Source organism: Thecamonas trahens (assembly GCF_000142905.1).
Source record: "Thecamonas trahens ATCC 50062 unplaced genomic scaffold supercont1.33, whole genome shotgun sequence".
Classification (NCBI taxonomy): Eukaryota; order Apusomonadida; family Apusomonadidae; genus Thecamonas; species Thecamonas trahens.
This window is the reverse complement of record NW_013657647.1, coordinates 389,328-406,801: the sequence shown is the minus strand read 5'-3', so window position 1 is coordinate 406,801 and position 17,474 is coordinate 389,328. Positions and strand designations below refer to the sequence as shown.

The 17,474-nt window shown below is 64.0% G+C and overlaps 6 protein-coding genes across 7 annotated transcripts in view; 2 read left to right on the top strand and 4 right to left on the bottom strand.

Annotated features, from left to right (window-relative positions):
- AMSG_06595 overlaps nt 1-725 on the bottom strand; it is a gene marked incomplete at its 3' end in the record, with an annotated part of 1,615 nt that extends 890 nt beyond the window's left edge. For both annotated transcript variants that reach the window (XM_013900974.1, XM_013900975.1), the window contains exons 1-2: nt 131-725; nt 30-98 (exon numbers count right to left, since the gene is read on the bottom strand). In XM_013900974.1, the coding sequence (XP_013756428.1) occupies nt 30-98; nt 131-706 (645 nt within the window). The remainder of the gene's footprint in view (nt 1-29; nt 99-130) is intronic.
- Nucleotides 726-1,067: 342 nt separating this feature from the next.
- AMSG_11994 (uncharacterized protein) lies at nt 1,068-8,020 on the top strand (the record flags this gene model as incomplete). Its single annotated transcript, XM_013900991.1, has 5 exons — nt 1,068-1,325; nt 1,764-1,827; nt 2,221-2,289; nt 2,574-7,779; nt 7,858-8,020. The coding sequence occupies 5 exons, from the start codon at nt 1,068-1,070 to the stop codon at nt 8,018-8,020; spliced, it is 5,760 nt and encodes a 1,919-aa protein (XP_013756445.1).
- A 1,665-nt stretch (nt 8,021-9,685) lies between these two features.
- AMSG_06591 (uncharacterized protein) lies at nt 9,686-10,611 on the top strand. The gene has a single exon (XM_013900973.1). It carries the CDS (start codon nt 9,733-9,735, stop codon nt 10,591-10,593), a length of 861 nt encoding a protein of 286 aa, XP_013756427.1. The 5' UTR covers nt 9,686-9,732; the 3' UTR covers nt 10,594-10,611.
- A 44-nt stretch (nt 10,612-10,655) lies between these two features.
- On the bottom strand, nt 10,656-11,725 carry AMSG_06590 (uncharacterized protein; the record flags this gene model as incomplete). The annotated part of the gene is made up of 2 exons (XM_013900972.1): nt 10,656-11,270; nt 11,720-11,725. The coding sequence occupies 2 exons, from the start codon at nt 11,723-11,725 to the stop codon at nt 10,656-10,658; spliced, it is 621 nt and encodes a 206-aa protein (XP_013756426.1).
- A 34-nt stretch (nt 11,726-11,759) lies between these two features.
- AMSG_06589 (uncharacterized protein) lies at nt 11,760-16,265 on the bottom strand (the record flags this gene model as incomplete). The annotated part of the gene is made up of 2 exons (XM_013900971.1): nt 15,883-16,265; nt 11,760-15,800 (listed from the first exon to the last, which is right to left on the bottom strand). Exons 1-2 carry the CDS (start codon nt 16,240-16,242, stop codon nt 11,760-11,762), a joined length of 4,401 nt encoding a protein of 1,466 aa, XP_013756425.1. The 5' UTR covers nt 16,243-16,265.
- Nucleotides 16,266-16,576: 311 nt separating this feature from the next.
- On the bottom strand, nt 16,577-17,383 carry AMSG_06588 (uncharacterized protein). Its single transcript, XM_013900970.1, has 2 exons — nt 17,289-17,383; nt 16,577-17,085 (listed from the first exon to the last, which is right to left on the bottom strand). Exons 1-2 carry the CDS (start codon nt 17,354-17,356, stop codon nt 16,602-16,604), a joined length of 552 nt encoding a protein of 183 aa, XP_013756424.1. The 5' UTR covers nt 17,357-17,383; the 3' UTR covers nt 16,577-16,601.
- Between the last annotated feature and the right edge of the window lie 91 nt (nt 17,384-17,474).

Genomic DNA, 17,474 nt, shown 5'->3' with positions numbered 1-17,474 from the left:
GCCCCGCCCTCGCCAGCCAGCCACCGCACCACATCCAGATGCCCGTTCTGCGCAGCGATATACAGCGGCGTAGCCCCGTTGTTGTTGGCCTTGTCTACCTCCGCCCCGCCCTCGCCCCCAGCCACCGCACCACATCCAGATGCCCGTTCTGCGCAGCCATGTACAGCGGAGCATATCCGCCATCTGCGGCCTTGTCGACATCTGCTCCACCCTCGCCAGCCAACCACCACACCACATCCAGATGCCCGTTCTGCGCAGCGATATACAGCGGCGTAGCCCCGTTGTTGTTGGCCTTGTCGACACCCGCCCCGCCCTCGCCCACCAGCCACCGCACCACATCCAGCTGACCATTGGACGCAGCAATGCACAGTGGAGTATACCCGCCGTCCACGGCATTGTCTACCTCCGCCCCGCCCTCGCCCACCAGCCACCGCACCACATCCAGCTGACCATTGGACGCAGCAATGCACAGTGGAGTATACCCGCCGTCCACGGCATTGTCTACCTCCGCCCCGCCCTCGCCCACCAGCCACCGCACCACATCCAGCTGACCGTTCCGTGCCGCTCCCGTCAACGCCGTGTCCCGTTCTTCTTCTCCCGCCTTCGCCTTTGCATACAACGACACGCCGTCAGCCACCATCCTCTTCACAGTCTCCAAATGTCCCGCACGCGCAGCGCACACAAGCACAGCAACCCTGCCTTCCATGTCGTCGATTGCTGTAGAGAGGTGGCGCAACTCGGGAGGGGAGGGGGGGTTGGCTCTGCGGAGCCACCCTGCCCACGCCCAACAGAAGTCACACCGAGCCGTAGCCGACCCGACACTCTCGGGTGTCAGCCAAGCGGTCGCTCCGCTGGCTCGACCTCCAATGCCAGCACAACGTGCCGATTGGCATGGTGACCTACGCTCTCGTGTACACCCGAGATCAACGCCGTTGTCGTCGCGCATCGTCATCAAGCCGGTCGGCGGGAGGGTTTCCGCTCCATCAAAGCCGATAGTGTCGGCATGCGATCGACAAGGAGAGAGCTCAGTCTGCCGATGCGCGGGGTTCGGTTGAAAATGGAAATTTATGCTCTTGCGGCTCGGCGACGGCTTCATCTGCATTTATGACATCACGAGCCGCTTATCCTTCGACGAGATCGACTTGTTCCGCGAGCACATCATGCGGATGAAGGACGTCGACTCGTTCCCGATGGTCCTTGTCGGCAACAAGGCCGATCTTGACAGTCAGCGCACAGTCGAGGCGAGCAAAGGCACGCAAGCCGCCGCTTCACTTGTCTGCAACTTTTACGAGACATCGGCCAAGACTGGCGCCAACATCGATCGCGTCTTTGAAGAGCTCGTTCGCAGCATCCGCAGCGACCGCCAAGCCCGCCGCGCTTCCACCGACGCTGGCGAGCCTGGTGGACACAGTTCGAGCAAGAGGTGCGTCATTCTGTGACATAGCCGCCCCGCCGCCCCCTATCTGCACCATGGGCACAGTCGCCGTCTCGAGAGGCTCGATCGGAACCGCACCACCAGCGGCACCATTATCAAGTATACTCACATGCCGTAGCAAGAGAGGGTTGAGCGCCCGCCCACCCTGCAGCACGATGGCGCCACCGAGCTAACCAGCGGCATCACCAAGGCCACCCTCGTCCTCTTCATCGTCCTTCATGCCGCAGAGACGACCCCCGCTCTCCATCTCTGTCTTTGTCTTTCTCATTAACTCCGGCGCCGACATCAACGCCGTCGAGCCGTCCCTTGAACTGCGCGTGGAGAAGAGCGTGAGGAGGAAAAGGCCCAAGAAGCCAAGCCACACGGCCAGAATCACCTCGACGGCCGAGTTAGTCATCCGATACCTTGCCAACCAGGACGATACCGCCCTCCACTTCTTCTGGGCCATCCCGGGCTGCATCGCACCTGCAGCATGCCACCTGCAAGTGGCGAGCCAATAACAAGCGTACCGATCGCGCAAGATGACCACGCCACGCCCTCCCTTCACCTACACACACACACACACACATACACATACATACACATACAAACACACACACATACAAACACACCGACCGACCATTGCCGGCCTGTAAACGTGCGACAAGCCCAACATCACGGTGGTGGAGCCCGTGGAGCCGGGAGAAAGCGGTGGTGGAGCCGCCGCGCTCTGCGTCACCTCACTCTACCCGACAAAGCTATGAAATTGGTGTGGCTGACATGCGCACTGCTACTCATGGCCACAGCTGCCCATGCGGTGTGTGAGCTTGCGCTTGCACATGCAGAGGCTAATGACATTGATGCCGGGCTTAATGGTCCGACTGCGGTCATATCTGCTCACTTCTCCCTCCACCATCCGCTGCCTGATGTTGCCGTGGCCGGCGCTGGCGGCTTGCGGCTCGTCATCCGCAACTCGGCTGGTAATTGGACCGTGGCGCTATCGGAGAGCTCACTGACTCACGGTGGCGCCATGGCTACCAATGATGTCGATGGTGATGGCTCACCGGATCTTGTAGTTCCCTTTGCGGGCTCTGCTCATGAGATTGTTCTCTTTCGCAACATTGGCTGGAACGCCTCCTTTCCCTTGCCCACCGCTCAGTCCTCGCTCTACCGCTCGACTCTGGGCCGCATGCTGTGGCTGTCGGCGACGTCACCGGCGACGGCCTGCTTGATCTGGCCTTTTCCCTCTTTGAATCCAACCACGTCGGCGTTGCTGTAGCCTCTCCGGGCGACCTCCTCGGCATGGCCTCTGGCGCCTACATTGTCATCGCCGACGCTTATCTGGCGCCGGCAGAGCTCAAGCTCGGCTTCATCGACGAGGACAACGTGCTTGACATTGTTGTCCCCTGGGTCGTCTCCGACATCGTCACCTGGTACTCAGGCTCCGCCAACCTCTCTGCTGTCGTCAACGCCCATCGCATCGTGGCTCCAGTTGTCGACCATCCGCGCCACATCGCGCTTGGCGACGTCGACCTCGACGGCGACGTTGACGTGCTCATCTCCTCGCTCAGCGAGGACCTCATCTCCTTTCGCCGCAACGACGGCTCCGGCTCCTTTGCAGAGCGCATCGCCATCATCGATGACATCAACGGGCCGCGTTCGCTCGCCCTCGCCGACATCAACGGTGACAATCTGCCCGACATCGTCGCCGCAGACTCAACCGGCAACCACGTGGTCGTCGTCCTCGCCGCCGCACCCGGCCTCTTCATCGCCGGCAAGCAAGAGATCATGGACAATGTCGACGCCATTGGCCTCACCCTTGCCGACTTTGACGGCGATGGCCAACTCGATATCGTCACCGCCGACACCACCTCCTCGGCCGTCCACCTCCTCACCTTTCCGGCGCCAGCCCTCACCCGCGTCTTTCCCAAGTACCGCACCGTCACTGTCACCGCCAACGGAGCCGCATGGGCCACCATAGCCGACTTTACCGGCGATGGATGGAAAGACGTCGTCGTCGCCTCGCCCAACGACAACTCGCTCGTCCTCCACCCCAACGACGGCCGCGGCTTCTTTATCGACGAGCCTGAGACCCTCATCTCGGGTGTCTTCCTCGGCGCCCGTGCCGTCGATCACGCCGACTTTGACGCCGACGGCGCCATCGACCTCGTCGCCGCCGGCGACGACGCCGCCACTGTCGGTCTGTGGCGCAACGCCGGTCGCGGCTCCTTTGCCACCGCGCCCTTTGTCGTCGACGCAGACTGCGCCGGCGCCATGAAAGTCAAGGTAGCCGATCTCAACGGCGACAACGCCCCAGACATCGTCGCTGCCTGCGCAGACTCGGTCGCGCCCACTTCGGCGGTCAAGGTCTACACCAACCCCGGGCCTGCTGTCGCATTCTCCGCCACCTGGCCCGCGCTAGCTATTCACGACACCGCCCCGACCGACGTCGTCACCGTCGACATCGCCATCGGCGACATCGATGGCGACGGCCGCCCGGATATTGCCGTCTCCTACTCCACCATCAGGCTCTTTGGCTGGCTCCGCAACCTCGATGCGCCCTCGGCTCCGCTCGCCTTTGCTCCACTCGCCGCCATCCACTCGCCCACCGCCGGCTTCCCGCGCTCGCTCGCCCTTTGCGACGCCGACGCTGACGGCGCGCTTGATATCATCCTCGGTACAAATGGTGGCTCGCCTGTCGTGAGCGTTGCCTACGGATCGCTCACATCGCCCGGCTCGTTCTCGGCGCCCATCGCCGTGCCCGGTGTCTTTGCCGACCCATACCTCGGCCCATGCGTCGACGTCAACGGTGACGGGAGCCCCGACCTGGCCCTCGGCTCGGCCGGGGATGATCGCATCGTCTTTGTTGCCAACGCCGGCGGGCGAGACTGGGAAGAGGCCCAGACCGTCACATCGCTCTTTGATCGCCCCGCCAACGTCGCCCTTGGCGACATCAACAACGACGGCTTCCTCGACCTCACCGCCACCATCCCCGCCGAGAACTCGGTCCGCCTCTTTGTCCAGCGCCCAGCGCTGCGCGCAAAGCCAGCCCTTCCGCTCCTCCCGTCCCATCCCACCGTCTTTGACCTCCACTACGCCCTCAGCACCGCATCGCGATGTATGCCCGTCGAGATCGAGCTACCGCCCGGTGCAACACTCGGCCACTGCCCGACTGCCGGCCATCTACTCGTCCCGGCTGACGCATGGTGGTCCATCTCGGGCCCAGCCTCGGCTACCCGCCCGGTCATCGACTGTGCCATCGGCGGTGGCGGCGTCCTGTGGGAGGTCGTTGCCGGCGGCCAGCTGACCCTGGCCAATCTTGTCCTCGCCAACGCCACCGTCGGCGCGTCGCCCACCGCCGTCACGGGCCTCCGCGCCGCAGGCGCTGGCGCCGATCTGCGGATGGCCAACGTCACCATCACCAGCTTCTCCTCCATATCGGCCTCTCCCTTTCAGTTCTTTGCCGGCATGGGCGGCGCGCTTGCGGTCGTCGATGGCGCCGTAGTGGAGGCCATCGGCTGCGAGTTTGTCGCCAACTCGGCCTCGGACGTCGGCGGCGGCATCGTCGCCCTCGGCCAGGCGCCCTCGCTGACTCTTGTCAACACCGTCCTCCGCGGCAACAAGGCCGGCGGCCGTGGTGGTGGCGGACTGGCCGTCGTGGCCAACTCGGCAACCATCACCATCACCGGCGGCTGCATCACCGCCAACATCGCCGCCGCTGGCTCGGGCGGCGGCATCATGCTCGACGCCGCGAGCTCGCACTCGACCGTCTCTATCTCGCGAACAGGCATCTCGGCAAACTCGGCGCGGCTCGCCGGCGGCGGTGTCGCTGCCTTTGCGGCCACAGGAGCCCAGCTCAGCCTGGGCGATGCCGCTTTCATCTCTGGTAACGATGCCGCCTACGGCGGAGCGGTGGCGAGCATGGCCGCCGGCTACGTCATGCTCGATGCTGCCGCCAGCTCGGCTGCATGGCTCTCACCAGTCTCGTCCCCTGTTGCCGCGCTAGCCCGCCCGACCCTCGTCATCGGGTCCGGCTCCACCCTCGCTCACAACACAGCCAGCTACGGCGGCTCAATGTTCGCCTGTGGGGCCGAGATCAGCGCTGCCTCGGCGAGCATGTCCGGCCCCAGCAGTGCGCGGATCGGAGGCGGCCTCTGGTTCGTATGCAGCGGAAGCGCGTCGTTGCCAACCTGGATTCAGCCGCCAGCCAATGCCGGCAGTGCAACACTGACTGCCGATGGGTACGGGCCTGTCGGCGCAACGCCTGCCACGGCGCTGACAATCAACCTACCGAGCTCAGCTGCGGTCATCACGGGCGTTGCTGTCGGCTCGGGCTGGGTCGGCGCAACCGATGCGCTCGGCCAGGCGGTTGTCGACGGCTCACTCGTGGCCTCGATCTCGGTCGCCGCGCCATTTGCCGTTCGCGGTGCCGAGCTCGGCATCCAGTTCGCCATCAGAGCCGGCGGCGGCGCAGCGCTCGACTCAGTGGTGGTGAGCGGGCCTGGCTCGGCGCTGCCTGCCGAGCTTGAGCTAGCGATCACACTCGAGGGGCCCGGCTCGCAGGCCCGCGAAACAGTGGCGATCGTGCTCGGCCTCTGCCCGCCGGGCTATGGGGCGAGCGGGCTCAGCAGCACCGAGAGCGAGCTCCTGCGATGCGTGCCCTGCTCAGACGGCTCGTACTCGCCGAGCTCGTCGGCGGAGCCGTGCAATGCCATTCCAATCTGCCCGGGACGAGCGTTCCGGCGGGCGGCAGCCAATGCGACGGCCCTGGTGAGCTGCGAGTGTGAGTTGGGGGCGTGGACCCGCGAGGCACCGCCGATGCTGACGGCGGCTTGCGAGCCGTGCCCACGCGGCGCGGTGTGCGACGGCGGATGGACCAAGCCGCGGGCCGGCCGCGGCTTCTTCCCCATTGACGGATCCGAAGAGCTCTTCCTCTCGTGCCCGAACGCGGCGGCGTGCGTCGGCGGCGGTAGATGCGCCGCCGGCTACCAGTCGACCATGTGCTCTGCCTGCGCGCACGGCTACTATCGACTCGGCACAGCATGCCGGCCGTGCGATTCGACCCGCCAAGGTGTGATCATCACGCTGCTTGTGCTGGCCGGCGTGGCACTTGTGGCGCTCCTGCTCGTGTTCAACCTCTCGGAGCAGCTCAACTACCGCTTCGCTGCGGCGATGATTGGGCTCAACGCACTTCAGGTCGCCGCGCTCTACGGCAAGATCGAGATCGAGTGGGGCGACTTTGGCGATCTGTTCTTCGACATTGCGTCGAGCGTGAACCTCAACATCGAGCTGTCGTCGCCCGAGTGTGCTGCGAGCGCAGGCGTCGACGTCTGGGTGGTCAAGCTCATCCTCACGCTCCTGCTGCCAGTGATGGCGGCGATCGTGGTGGTGATCGTGGTGTGCACCACGTTCTACCCGCTGCAGATGGCAGGCGCCCCGTGGTTCTGCCACAAGACTAGCGCGCAGTTGATATCGGCGAGCGTCCGGACCATGTTCCAGATCCTGGTCCTGCTGTACCTCCCGCTGGTGGCTGCGGCGTTCTCTGTCTTTGGCTGTGCCCGCGACGAGGCCGGCCGGTGGTATGTGGCGGACGATCCATCGCGGGCATGCTACGACTCGCGATGGTGGGCCTTATTCCCGATCGGCTTTGCCGGCATCCTTGTCTACGCCCTGGCTGTTCCCAGCCTCGTCGTCTTTGTGCTCCGCCGGCAACGGGCTCGCGAAGACGGCATCAGCTTTGTTCTCAAGTACGGCTTCCTTGTCGCGCGATTCAAGGACGCACACTGGTACTTTGAGGCGGCCATCATGGGCCGCAAGCTTGTCCTTGTCGCCGTCCTCACAGCCTTTGCCGCGCCTGACTCCAAGGCATCGGCCGGTGTGGTGGTCCTCGCCGGCTCGCTCGTCCATCTCGCGGTCGTCCTCCCGTACCGGGCAACGCTGCACAACAGCCTGGCGGTCGGGGTGCTTGCGGCGGCGGCGCTGGTTCTCGAGGCCGGAACCGTGGAGGATCGCAAGGTCCGGCACGCCGGCGTGGGCATCGGCATTGTGACGATTGTGGTCGGCATCGTGGTCGGCAACGTTCTAGACGTGCTGCGCATGCTGCGGTCGGAGCGCAAGGCCGCGGAGGAGCTCGACGATGAGATGATGGGCATGATGCGGACGAGCGAGGACACCGACGGTGACGGCGCGACGCTGGTAACCATGTCGTCGATGGATTCTGTGGCCATCGGCCACGTCGAGTCGCAGCAATTTAACTCGATTGCACCGCCGCCGCCGCTGGACACCATCGAGAGCCATGCCACCACATTCAGGCTGGCCGAGACCGAGTCGATGGTCGCCGGCGGGCTCTCGTCGCTGCAGATGGAGTAAACGCTGGATGGCTACAAAATGGACGGCTGCCCCACCGGCTTGGCTCCGGTCTGGGCTGACGCGTTGACTTGCAGGCCCTCGTCCGAGTCCGAGCGCGAGAACGAGTCGTCCTCCTCGAGGTCCGAGTCCGAGTCCGAGTCGATCTCGGCAGCGTGCGCCCGGACAGATCCCGGAGCCGCGGCGGGGGTGTTGGTAGACGGCAACGGTTCGGGCGCAGCGTTGCCCAGCTGCGAGTAGCCAGACTTGTTAGTCCTGCCCGTCGCGCCAGGTGCGGTTCCCACCGCGCGCCGCCTGCCTACGGGCTCCGTCTGTGCCACAATCGACACCAGGGCGCCGCACGGACACATGACCTGGGTAACATGAGCCGGAAACTCGATGATGCCTCGGCATGATCGGCACTTTGCCCGCACCATCGGCACCTCTGCCTGCTGATGCATCGGGGCCGCTGCCTGCGGAGGCACTGTGCGGTGTGAGGAGAGAGCCAAGTGAGTCGAGTCGTGCGGCCATCTCCTTTGCCGCCGGCCATCGATGTGACCGCGCTGTGCTCTCTCCGACCACACACAGCAACAAAAGACAGAGAGGATAGGTGCCACCAGACGGAACACCGCCACTGCCTGCACTCTCCCCCACCCCCACCCCCCCCCACCCCCCCCCTTCTCCCCCTTTCCCATAGCCAACAAAGCCACGGTCATGGCAGCATGCGCACAAGTCACCGACGACGACAGGCGGAGAGACTAGGGCCCACCACCACCACCATCACCACGACAATCACCATCATCACCACGACAATCACCATCATCACCACGATAATCACCCCCATACCCCACCCCCACACACCCACCCATACACATATATATATGTATATATATATATGTGTGCTCTTGGTCTCTGTATGTAGGCACGCGTGGCTGTCTTGTGCGTACTCTTCAACACCTGGCCGCAGGGACAGCGGACAAGCGACTCGCCCACAGGCACGTTGAGGATGCCACGGCACGAGACACAGCGGACATGGCAATGGCCTGGTGGTGGCGGCTGGACTCGTGTGTCTACTCTCCGATGGATGGACATGCTGCCGTGCCTTGTTGCGCCACGGGAGAGGGGTGTCGTGCCCTCGCCCCGCTACCATTAGCCCTACAAGAGTTAATCGTACGGTCGAGACTACCATTAACCTTACAAGAGTTAATCGTACTGGTCGAGACTACCATTAACCTTTAGAGTTAATCGTACTGGCCGAGACTACCATTAGCCCTACAAGAGTTAATCGTACTGGCCGAGACTACCATTAACCTTACAAGAGTTAATCGTACTGGCCGAGACTACCATTAGCCCTACAAGAGTTAATCGTACTGGTCGAGACTACCATTAACCTTACAAGGGTTAATCGTACTGGCCGAGACTACCATTAACCTTACAAGAGTTAATCGTACTAGTGAGCCCGACAGGCAAAGCCCGGAGCCACGACCTTCACTTCTCCCGCAGCCATGGCCTCATCATCGGCCTCTTCTGGCACAGACACGTCGACGTCGTCTATACCCACACCTCCGCCTCTCCCCATGCCACAATCGCTTCATCTGTCAATCCTTGCCACATGCGCCCACGCCGACTGCGACTCAACCAGCTGAGAGCGACACGTCGCCTTGGCCGCCACTGCACCTCCCCACACCCATCATCTTGAAATCAGACGACGCTACTCTTCTCCACCATGGGTTTATGCTAAACACGCAGACTGGCCACCATCCCGCTGCACAATCTGGCAACCAGGCCGTGACCATCGCCCAGCTGTGCTCGAGCCCGTGTCCGACGCGAACGGAGCCCCAAGCCGATCCTGCTTCAGCCCATCCATCTCGGGACACGGTGGGATTGGGAGACGGAGGGGGCAGAGGCGTGCTGGACGGACACCACGTGACGCCAAACTTGAGGCGAGTGTGTAGGCGAGCGCAGGTGTAAGCATGTCTGAGTCTGGCTCGTGCTCGTCGTCGTCGAGCGGGGAGATTGAGGTCAAGGCCGTGGGGAGTGTTGGACGACAGACGGGCGGTGGGCGGGGAGCGACCAGCGGGGGACGGCCGGGTGGGAATCGGACCGGTGGTGGGGTGCGGAGGCGGCCTGTGTCGAGTTCCCGGCTGGAGATTGTGGAGGAGGACGTAGCGGCAAGTACATATATCGGTGGTGCTGGGAAGAAGAAGCGCGGATCCGGACGGGGACGGTCTGGAGGCGACGCAGAGGTCGAGTCGACAAAGCCTGGGCGACCAGAACTGGAACTGGCACAGGTGGAGGACGAGCTGGACAAATACATCGGCAAGACGCTGAAGAAGGCCAAGTCCAAGCGCGAGTGGCTCGAACGGAGAGCTATGAAGCTCGGCGCCAAGCCGTTCAAGAAGGAGAAGGCCCGCGCGCCGTCCGCATCGGCTTGGCTGAGGCCAAGAAGAAGCGCGAGGCCAAGGCCAAGCTGCATCAGCAGCAGATGGGCATCTTTGAGCGCAAAGCCAAGACCCGCGGCGAGGGTCATCGCCTCGACGACTTTCGCAAGATGCGCCGTGGCCCGAACGAGTACGCAAAGGGTATGCGCGGCATCAAGGCCTCGGTCGGTGTCTTTAAGAAGGGCACGCTCCACATCTCGGACAAGATCCAGCACGACATCACCCGTGGCAAGCGCCGGCGCTCCACAAAGAGCATCCTCAAGGACAACCGCATCGCCCGCCCACCAAAGCGGCGCAAGTGATCCACCCTGCGCCATGGCAGCTGCTCGCCGTCTGCGCCGCACCAAAATACACTCTTGGCGCGCCGCACTCTGCCTGCGGTACAGTCAATGAACGAGCATCCATCAAGCATACGCTCTGGTTGTACCAGCAAGGCGCTCTGCTCAAGGACAGAGTCACATGCCAAGCGGCAGGGTAGCACGCAGCGGGTTGTCTGCTTTGGGGCGGTGATGGCGGACAGTGTGGAGCCTGGAAATGTTAGCGACGTCAAAGTAGTTGATGCCTATGTTGTACGCGAGGACGTTTGCGATCTTGCGGAGATCGTCAACGTCTGACGAGGGCACGGCGGCCGAGAGAATGAACTTGTCCATCATGTAGCCATTGAGTACCAGAACATAGTAGGTCTTCCCCGAGAAGCCCGTCTGCCGCTCAATGCGAAGATAAACGTTGTGTAGCGGAGCCTTGACGATGGGCGCCGACTTTGACGAGAGTTCAAACGAGTACCAACCATCCAAGGGAGCAATGGTCAGGTATCGAATGTCCTTGTATGCCACCAGAGCAATGATGGACATGAGGAGAGCAGCAAGGACGAGGACAAAGTAAAACTCAAGAACAGCACCAGCCAATGCGAGAACAATGGTAGCAGCCGAGGTGACGACGACAGCAGCACCGGCCACATACACCACATGGTACCTCTTCCACATACGGAGCACTCCGTCATCTCGTCGTTGAAGCGGATACGTCGCATTGACCACAACGTCCGCTTCGAGCTTCTCCACAGCACTCAGGCTCTTGCTGAAGATGCCCATACTCACCGAAACACACGCGCTTGCTCCTGCTCGCTCTTGCTCTTGCTCTCGCTCGTGCCTTCCTTCCCCTCCTCCACCTTTGGTGGAGTCAGCTGATTGTTGTCGCAGTCTCCAGCCTCCCGCCTCCTGCCCCAAAGCCCATCGCCCACACACACACATCGCCCACTCACACACACACACACATCGCCCACTCACACACACACATCGCCCACTCACACACACACACACACATCCACACATCGCCCACCACACACACACACACACACATCGCCCACTCACACACACACATCGCCCACTCACACACACACACACATCGCCCACACACACACACACACACACACACATCGCCCATTCACACACACACATCGCCCACTCACACACACACACACATCGCCCACTCACACACACACACACATCGCCCACTCACACACACACATCGCCCACTCACACTCCCCAACCAGATCGTACACTTCACTTGAGCGCATAGTGGACGTTTGGGTCAAGCTCGACCATGGCATCGCCAAACTCAACGTAGCCCGATCGCGATGGCCGCCACGACCAAGCAAGGGCAAGGCCGGCAACAAGGCCGATCCCGCTGGCTCCGAGGCCAAAGAGCGGCGCCACCCCGATGCTGCCGCTGTCGAGCGAGATCCCGAGCCACGCACCGATGCCGGCACCAGCTGCAAGGCCGCCAAAGCAGAAGACAAACGGTGTGAGCCGCTTGCGCCGCCGCTCTGCAGCTTCCGAAGCAAAACTAAAGTAGCCCGAAGCCTCGCGCTTGACAATGGCGAGGAGGGCGACACCAACAACGTGCGCCACGAGGCTGAGCGCAAGCCCAGTCGCCGCAATGTACGATCCCTTCTTGTACTCGCTCGTTAGCTGCCCAGCCTTGATCGTCGTCGCCGTGCACCCACTCGATGCGTCGCCCGCCGCAGACGACGTCACGAGCTTGCCCGAAAACAGACCGGTGACGACGAGGATGTCCACGCCGGCTGCAAACTCGGGGCTCTCGTCGTCAAACCGCCACTGCGGGACGGCGAGCGCTGCCGTGCCTAGGCCGACCGCAAGCAGCACGCTCATCACCACCGCAGCCTCCAGTCCCGTCCGGAGGCCCATGGCCATGAGCGCGAGTACGCCCACGACCACAAGCGCCAACGCAGCCCCGCCCACGCCATATCCGATGGATGTGTGCAGCCGGTACTTGTCAAAGCACTGGCTCGCCGGCAGCGCGCACTGCGCCCGGTTGTACCCAAGCTGGCACGTGCCCGACGTAAAGTTGTACGCGCACGACGGTGAAATGAACTGGCACTCGCCGCAGAGGATGCCCGGTTTGTCGCTGCACCGCGCAAACGGATCGAGCCGCGAGGTGGTGAACGACGACACAAACGGCACCGTGAGGTTGAGCCCGTTGCTGCCGCGTGCCTGCGTCGAGAGCTCCAGCGAGTATCGCGCGTCGAGCGCAAGGCCGCGCGCGTCGGGTGTCAGTCGTAGCTGTCGCGAGGTCTCCGACCATGCCACTGTGGCGCCATCGAGCGCCGGCGTGATCTGTAGCGCAGCCAGTGTCGACGCCCGGTCCATCTCGCGAGAGAAAGTGAGCTCAATGGCCGACGTCGCCCATACGTTGCTCGTGCCGTCTGCGGGTGAGACCGCCAACACGCGCGGTACGCCTGTGACCGTAAACGACCATGTCACCTCGGCCGGGAGCCGCGCGCCGGCGGCCGACGTCGCGGTCGACGCCACACGCGCGGTGTACGTCGTGCCCGGCACCAGGTCTTCCTGCGGTGTCCACACCAGCAAAGTCTGTGACGACGCCGCAAAGTGCGCGTAGCCCAGAACCGCTTTGCCACCATTGCTTGGCGCAACCGAAAACGCGGCAAAGACCGACGACGGGATCATGCTCACCGAAAAGTCCACGGTGACCTGCGGACGGAGCGGGACCGAGTCCGTCCCGTCAGCAGGCGTGACCGCCGTCACATGCGGCGTGATGAGCGTGGTGAACGACCAGGTGTAGGTGACTGTCAGCGGCGCACCCGACGCTGCACGCAGCGCCCCGGCCTCGAGCGCAAGCGTGTAGTTGATGCCCGAGCCGAGGCCGGACACAAACCCAATCTGGACGTAGGTGTCGCCCAGCGACCACGCCACCGTCACGTTGTCCGGCGCGAGCAAGTCCGGATGCGAGAGGCAGACAAGCCCGCCGCTGAGCAGCGAGGTCACGTCCATTGGCTCGGAAAACTGGAGCTGGAGGCTTGAGCTCCGGGGGAAGCGGTCGGTCGGCGACGAGGCTCGCGGCGCAACAAAGGTCACCACTGGCGGCGTCCACGTCACAAACGGGACAATCACTTCGCTCCGCAGCAGCGCACCGTTGCTTCCGACGGCGGCGCCGCCCACCGTGAGGGTGTAGATCGTGCCAGGTGCAAGACCGCCCGGCGGCGGTGCCATGCTCGCCATCGTGTCACCGCTGCTCCACACCGGCGCGCCGAGGCCAGCCACCGGCGCTGACGTGTTGGTCCCGCGGAAGAGCTGGATGGCGCCGCCGGTGGGAGCAGGGGCCATCGCTTGGGTAAAGGTCACGCTCAAGGCTGCGAGTGGGTCGGCTCCCGGAGAGTGCGCTGCGGGGCTTGTGCTGCTCGCCACCGGGATGCCCGAGGTTGAGAGGAGAAAGCTGATCGGCGCCGCCAGCGGCGTGCCGTCGGCGGCCTCAGCGGCAGCCGAAACGTCGACTCGGTAGGTGCGGAGGGTGTCGAGCGGCGAGATCGAGGAAAAGGTGCAAACCTTGGCCTCGCCGTTGCAGCCGAGCGTGCCGTTGAGCGGGCCGAGCTCGGCGCGGGTCTGGTCAAAGATGGTGACGACGGTCGCCGCTGCGAGCGACCCGCTGTTCATGGCCACGTTGAACGACAGTGCGAGCGCAAGCGGCGCGCCCGATGGCAGGTCAGCCGCGCCAGCGGCCGGCGTAGCGCCCAACAGCTGCGGGACGGTGACGGTAGTAAAGGTCGAGGCAAACGTGCCGCCCTGGAGCGGAGTGCCTGCCTCAGAGCGGGCGCCGGGGCCTACAAGCACGCTGTAGCTGGTGTCCGACCCGAGCTGGCTTCCACCCGCAAGATCAAAGGTCAGACGTGTCTTGTCAGTCGACCACGAAGCGACGCCGGCGACGGCGTCGGCCGGTCCGCCCGACGACGGGTAGAGCGCAAAGGCGGCGGCAGTGGCCGACGTCGCCATGGGCGTGGTAAAAGTGATGGCGATGCTGGCGACAACCGAGACACCAGTCGCGCCGTCGGCCGGGTCGACGCTAGCCACCGACGGCGCGCCTTCTGTGGAAAAGATAATGGTGTGCGGGCCGGCGAGGCGATCTCCCGCGAGCGAGATGGCAGTCGGCGCCAGCGCCGCGACGTACACTGTCGATGAAGAGAGGCCCAGAGTCGGGACGCAGACCAGCTTATGGTTGTCGTTGGCCATGGCACAAGCGACTGGGGCGTGCGGGGTGAGCGAAAACGCGGCCGTCGTGGTGTCGGGCGCCATCGCTTGCGAGAACGTGATGGCCACCGAGGCAAAGACCGAGACCGACGCCGAGTTGTTGGCCGGCAGCGAGCTTGTGATAATCGGCGGTGAGGCGACCGAGAATGAGGCTGTGTACGGTCGGTAGAGCGGAACGCCGGCGAGGTCGCGGGCCGATGGACCGATCGCCGCGGTGTACATACTGCCAGGGACGAGGTCAGCAGCTGGCGTAAAGACAAGGACGGATCCGGACTGGAGCCACGTGATTGCACCGGTGACATTGCCGGTCGGGCCGGAGAGGAAGAACGCCGTCTCGGCCTGGGACGTGTCCATGGCGCGAGAAAAGTGGACGACAACGGTCTCAGACGGCGCAACGCCGGTCTGTCCGTTGGGCGGGTAGAACGCGGTGACAATGGGCACAGAGACCACGGTAAAGTCAGCGCCAAACGGCGGTGCAAGAGCTACACCGGCAGCCGACGTCGCCGCCGATGACACATTGACCGAATACGTCGATGTCGAGCCAAACAGGCCAGTGTGACTGACAGAGAGGACCGTTCCAGCCGCGTTCCATACATGCGAGACCGTGCCAGGGAGCGCCGGCGTCGTGGAGAACGCTGCGAGGGTGGCCGCCTGGTTCATGGGCGCGGTGAAGGTAAGGACAATCGGCGCTGTCGGAGCGACGACCGGATCGTGCGGCGCCGGGCTCATGGCCACCACGTATGGGTGCGGCGAGGTAGTAAAGTTAAAGGCGATGGCACCAGCAAGAGGAATGCCGGCGATGGACATGGCCGATCCGTTGACGCCAACGACAAAGGTGGCGTCGTTAGGCAGGAGGCTTGCCGGAGTGAAGACCAGCGTCGTGGCGTCGGCCAGCGAGAGCGAGCCGATGACGGCCGGGGCGATCGAGAACGCCGCAGCCGTGGTGGTCGCCTCCATCGGAGTCGAAAAGGTGACCCGGATGGTGGCGGTGAGCGGCACGTCGTTGGCTCCGGCGTGCGGGTCGGTGGAGGTGACCGTCGGCTGCGGCGGAGGTGGCGGCGGCGATGGTGGCGGGGGAGATGGCGGTGGTGGTGGCGGGAATGGCGGCGGAGGAGGCGGGGACGGCGGCGGCGGCGGCGATGAGAACGGCGGCGGCGGCGGAGAAGGCGGCGGCGGGGATGGTGGCGGCGGTGGTGGCGGGGATGGCGGTGGCGGGGATGGTGGAGGCGGCGGGGAAGCCGTGGTCTCTAATCTCTACCATCGGGAGTTTTTCCAAGGACGATGCGGTAGCAGGCGGCGGAGGCGATGCGGTAGCAGGCGGAGGTGGCGATGCGGTAGCAGGCGGCGGAGGCGATGCGGTAGCAGGCGGCGGAGGTGGCGATGCGGTAGCAGGCGGCGGAGGCGGCGACTGTGTCTGGGCATGCGCGACGAGGCCGACCATGGTCAAGGCCAGGACGGCTGCGAGGAGAGTAGAGACCCTCATACCAGCAGTAAGAGTAGGAGAGGGGGGGAGAGGGGTGGTGGCTCGGTAACCCGGTCCCGTCTGCCTGGGTCGCCCCCGACGGGTGGTGCCTGCTGGTCACGCATGCGGTCACGCGGGGATGGGACAGTCTCCCCAACAGGCGGCGAGGCGGCGAGGGGGGGGGGGGGGGACAGCCGGCGATCAGCGGGATGGAAGGGACCAGCGGGATCAACGGGATAGGAGAGATAATTGGGGCGGGAGATCGGAGGGGCAGAACAGATGGACAGTGGACAGAGGGGGGAGGGGGTGGGGGGGGAGGCGTATGGAGGAGAGATAGACAGAAGGTGAGGGGGGAGGGGATCTGATGGCGGCATGTTACTTCAGCGCCGCTTCTTGGACTTGGTCGCCTTGGTGGACGGAGTCAGAGCCGGGGTGTCGTCACTGGGGGCGGACCACGAGGCCGCGGCTGATGACAGCGAGCCGACGACGTCAAAGTTGTTGGCCTGGGCCTGCGACTTGGCAAAGGTTGAATTCTTGAGCTCCTCCTTGGCCTCGTCGTCGAGGTTCTCCATCAGCTTGGGCATGAGCATGGAGAGCCCACCCATGACCACCATCATCAGGATCATGGGGTTGCCCAGCACCATCGAGAGAATCGATGTCGTCTGCGGCTCGGTAAGGAAAACTGCAGGAGCGATCGGCTTGAGCACAAGCGGGTACGCCAGCCGGATCGTCGAGTCGTTTGCCGCCTTGGCCCGCATCATTGGCTTCTTGCCCGGTGACACAATGACCCGCGCCGCCATGAACTCGTACTCCATGCTCACCACATCCACCCGATACTGGCTGTTCACCTCCGGAATGCCATCACTACTCATCATGCCCACATCCCATCCACACCCATGAGTCCCCCATCCAACAACCGTACCACAGTATCGATCGCCATCACAGCAACGATCGTCATCACAGCATCCATCGCCATCACAGCATCCATCGCCATCATCACACTCTCTCTCTCTCTCTCCTCCCCCTCCCCCTCCTCCTCCTCCTCCTCACCCCCTGCCCTCACATACAACACAAACCGACCCGAGGCATCCGGAACAGCCACCTGGTTGAGCGACGGCTCCTGACCATGGAGCATGACCCGCGTGCCCTGGTCAAGCGAACCTATATCTCCTCCCAATAACCTCCATGAGTGTGAGTATGGCTGATGGGGAGGGGGGGGAGAGGGGGAGAGGGGGAGAGGAGGAAGGGGGGGA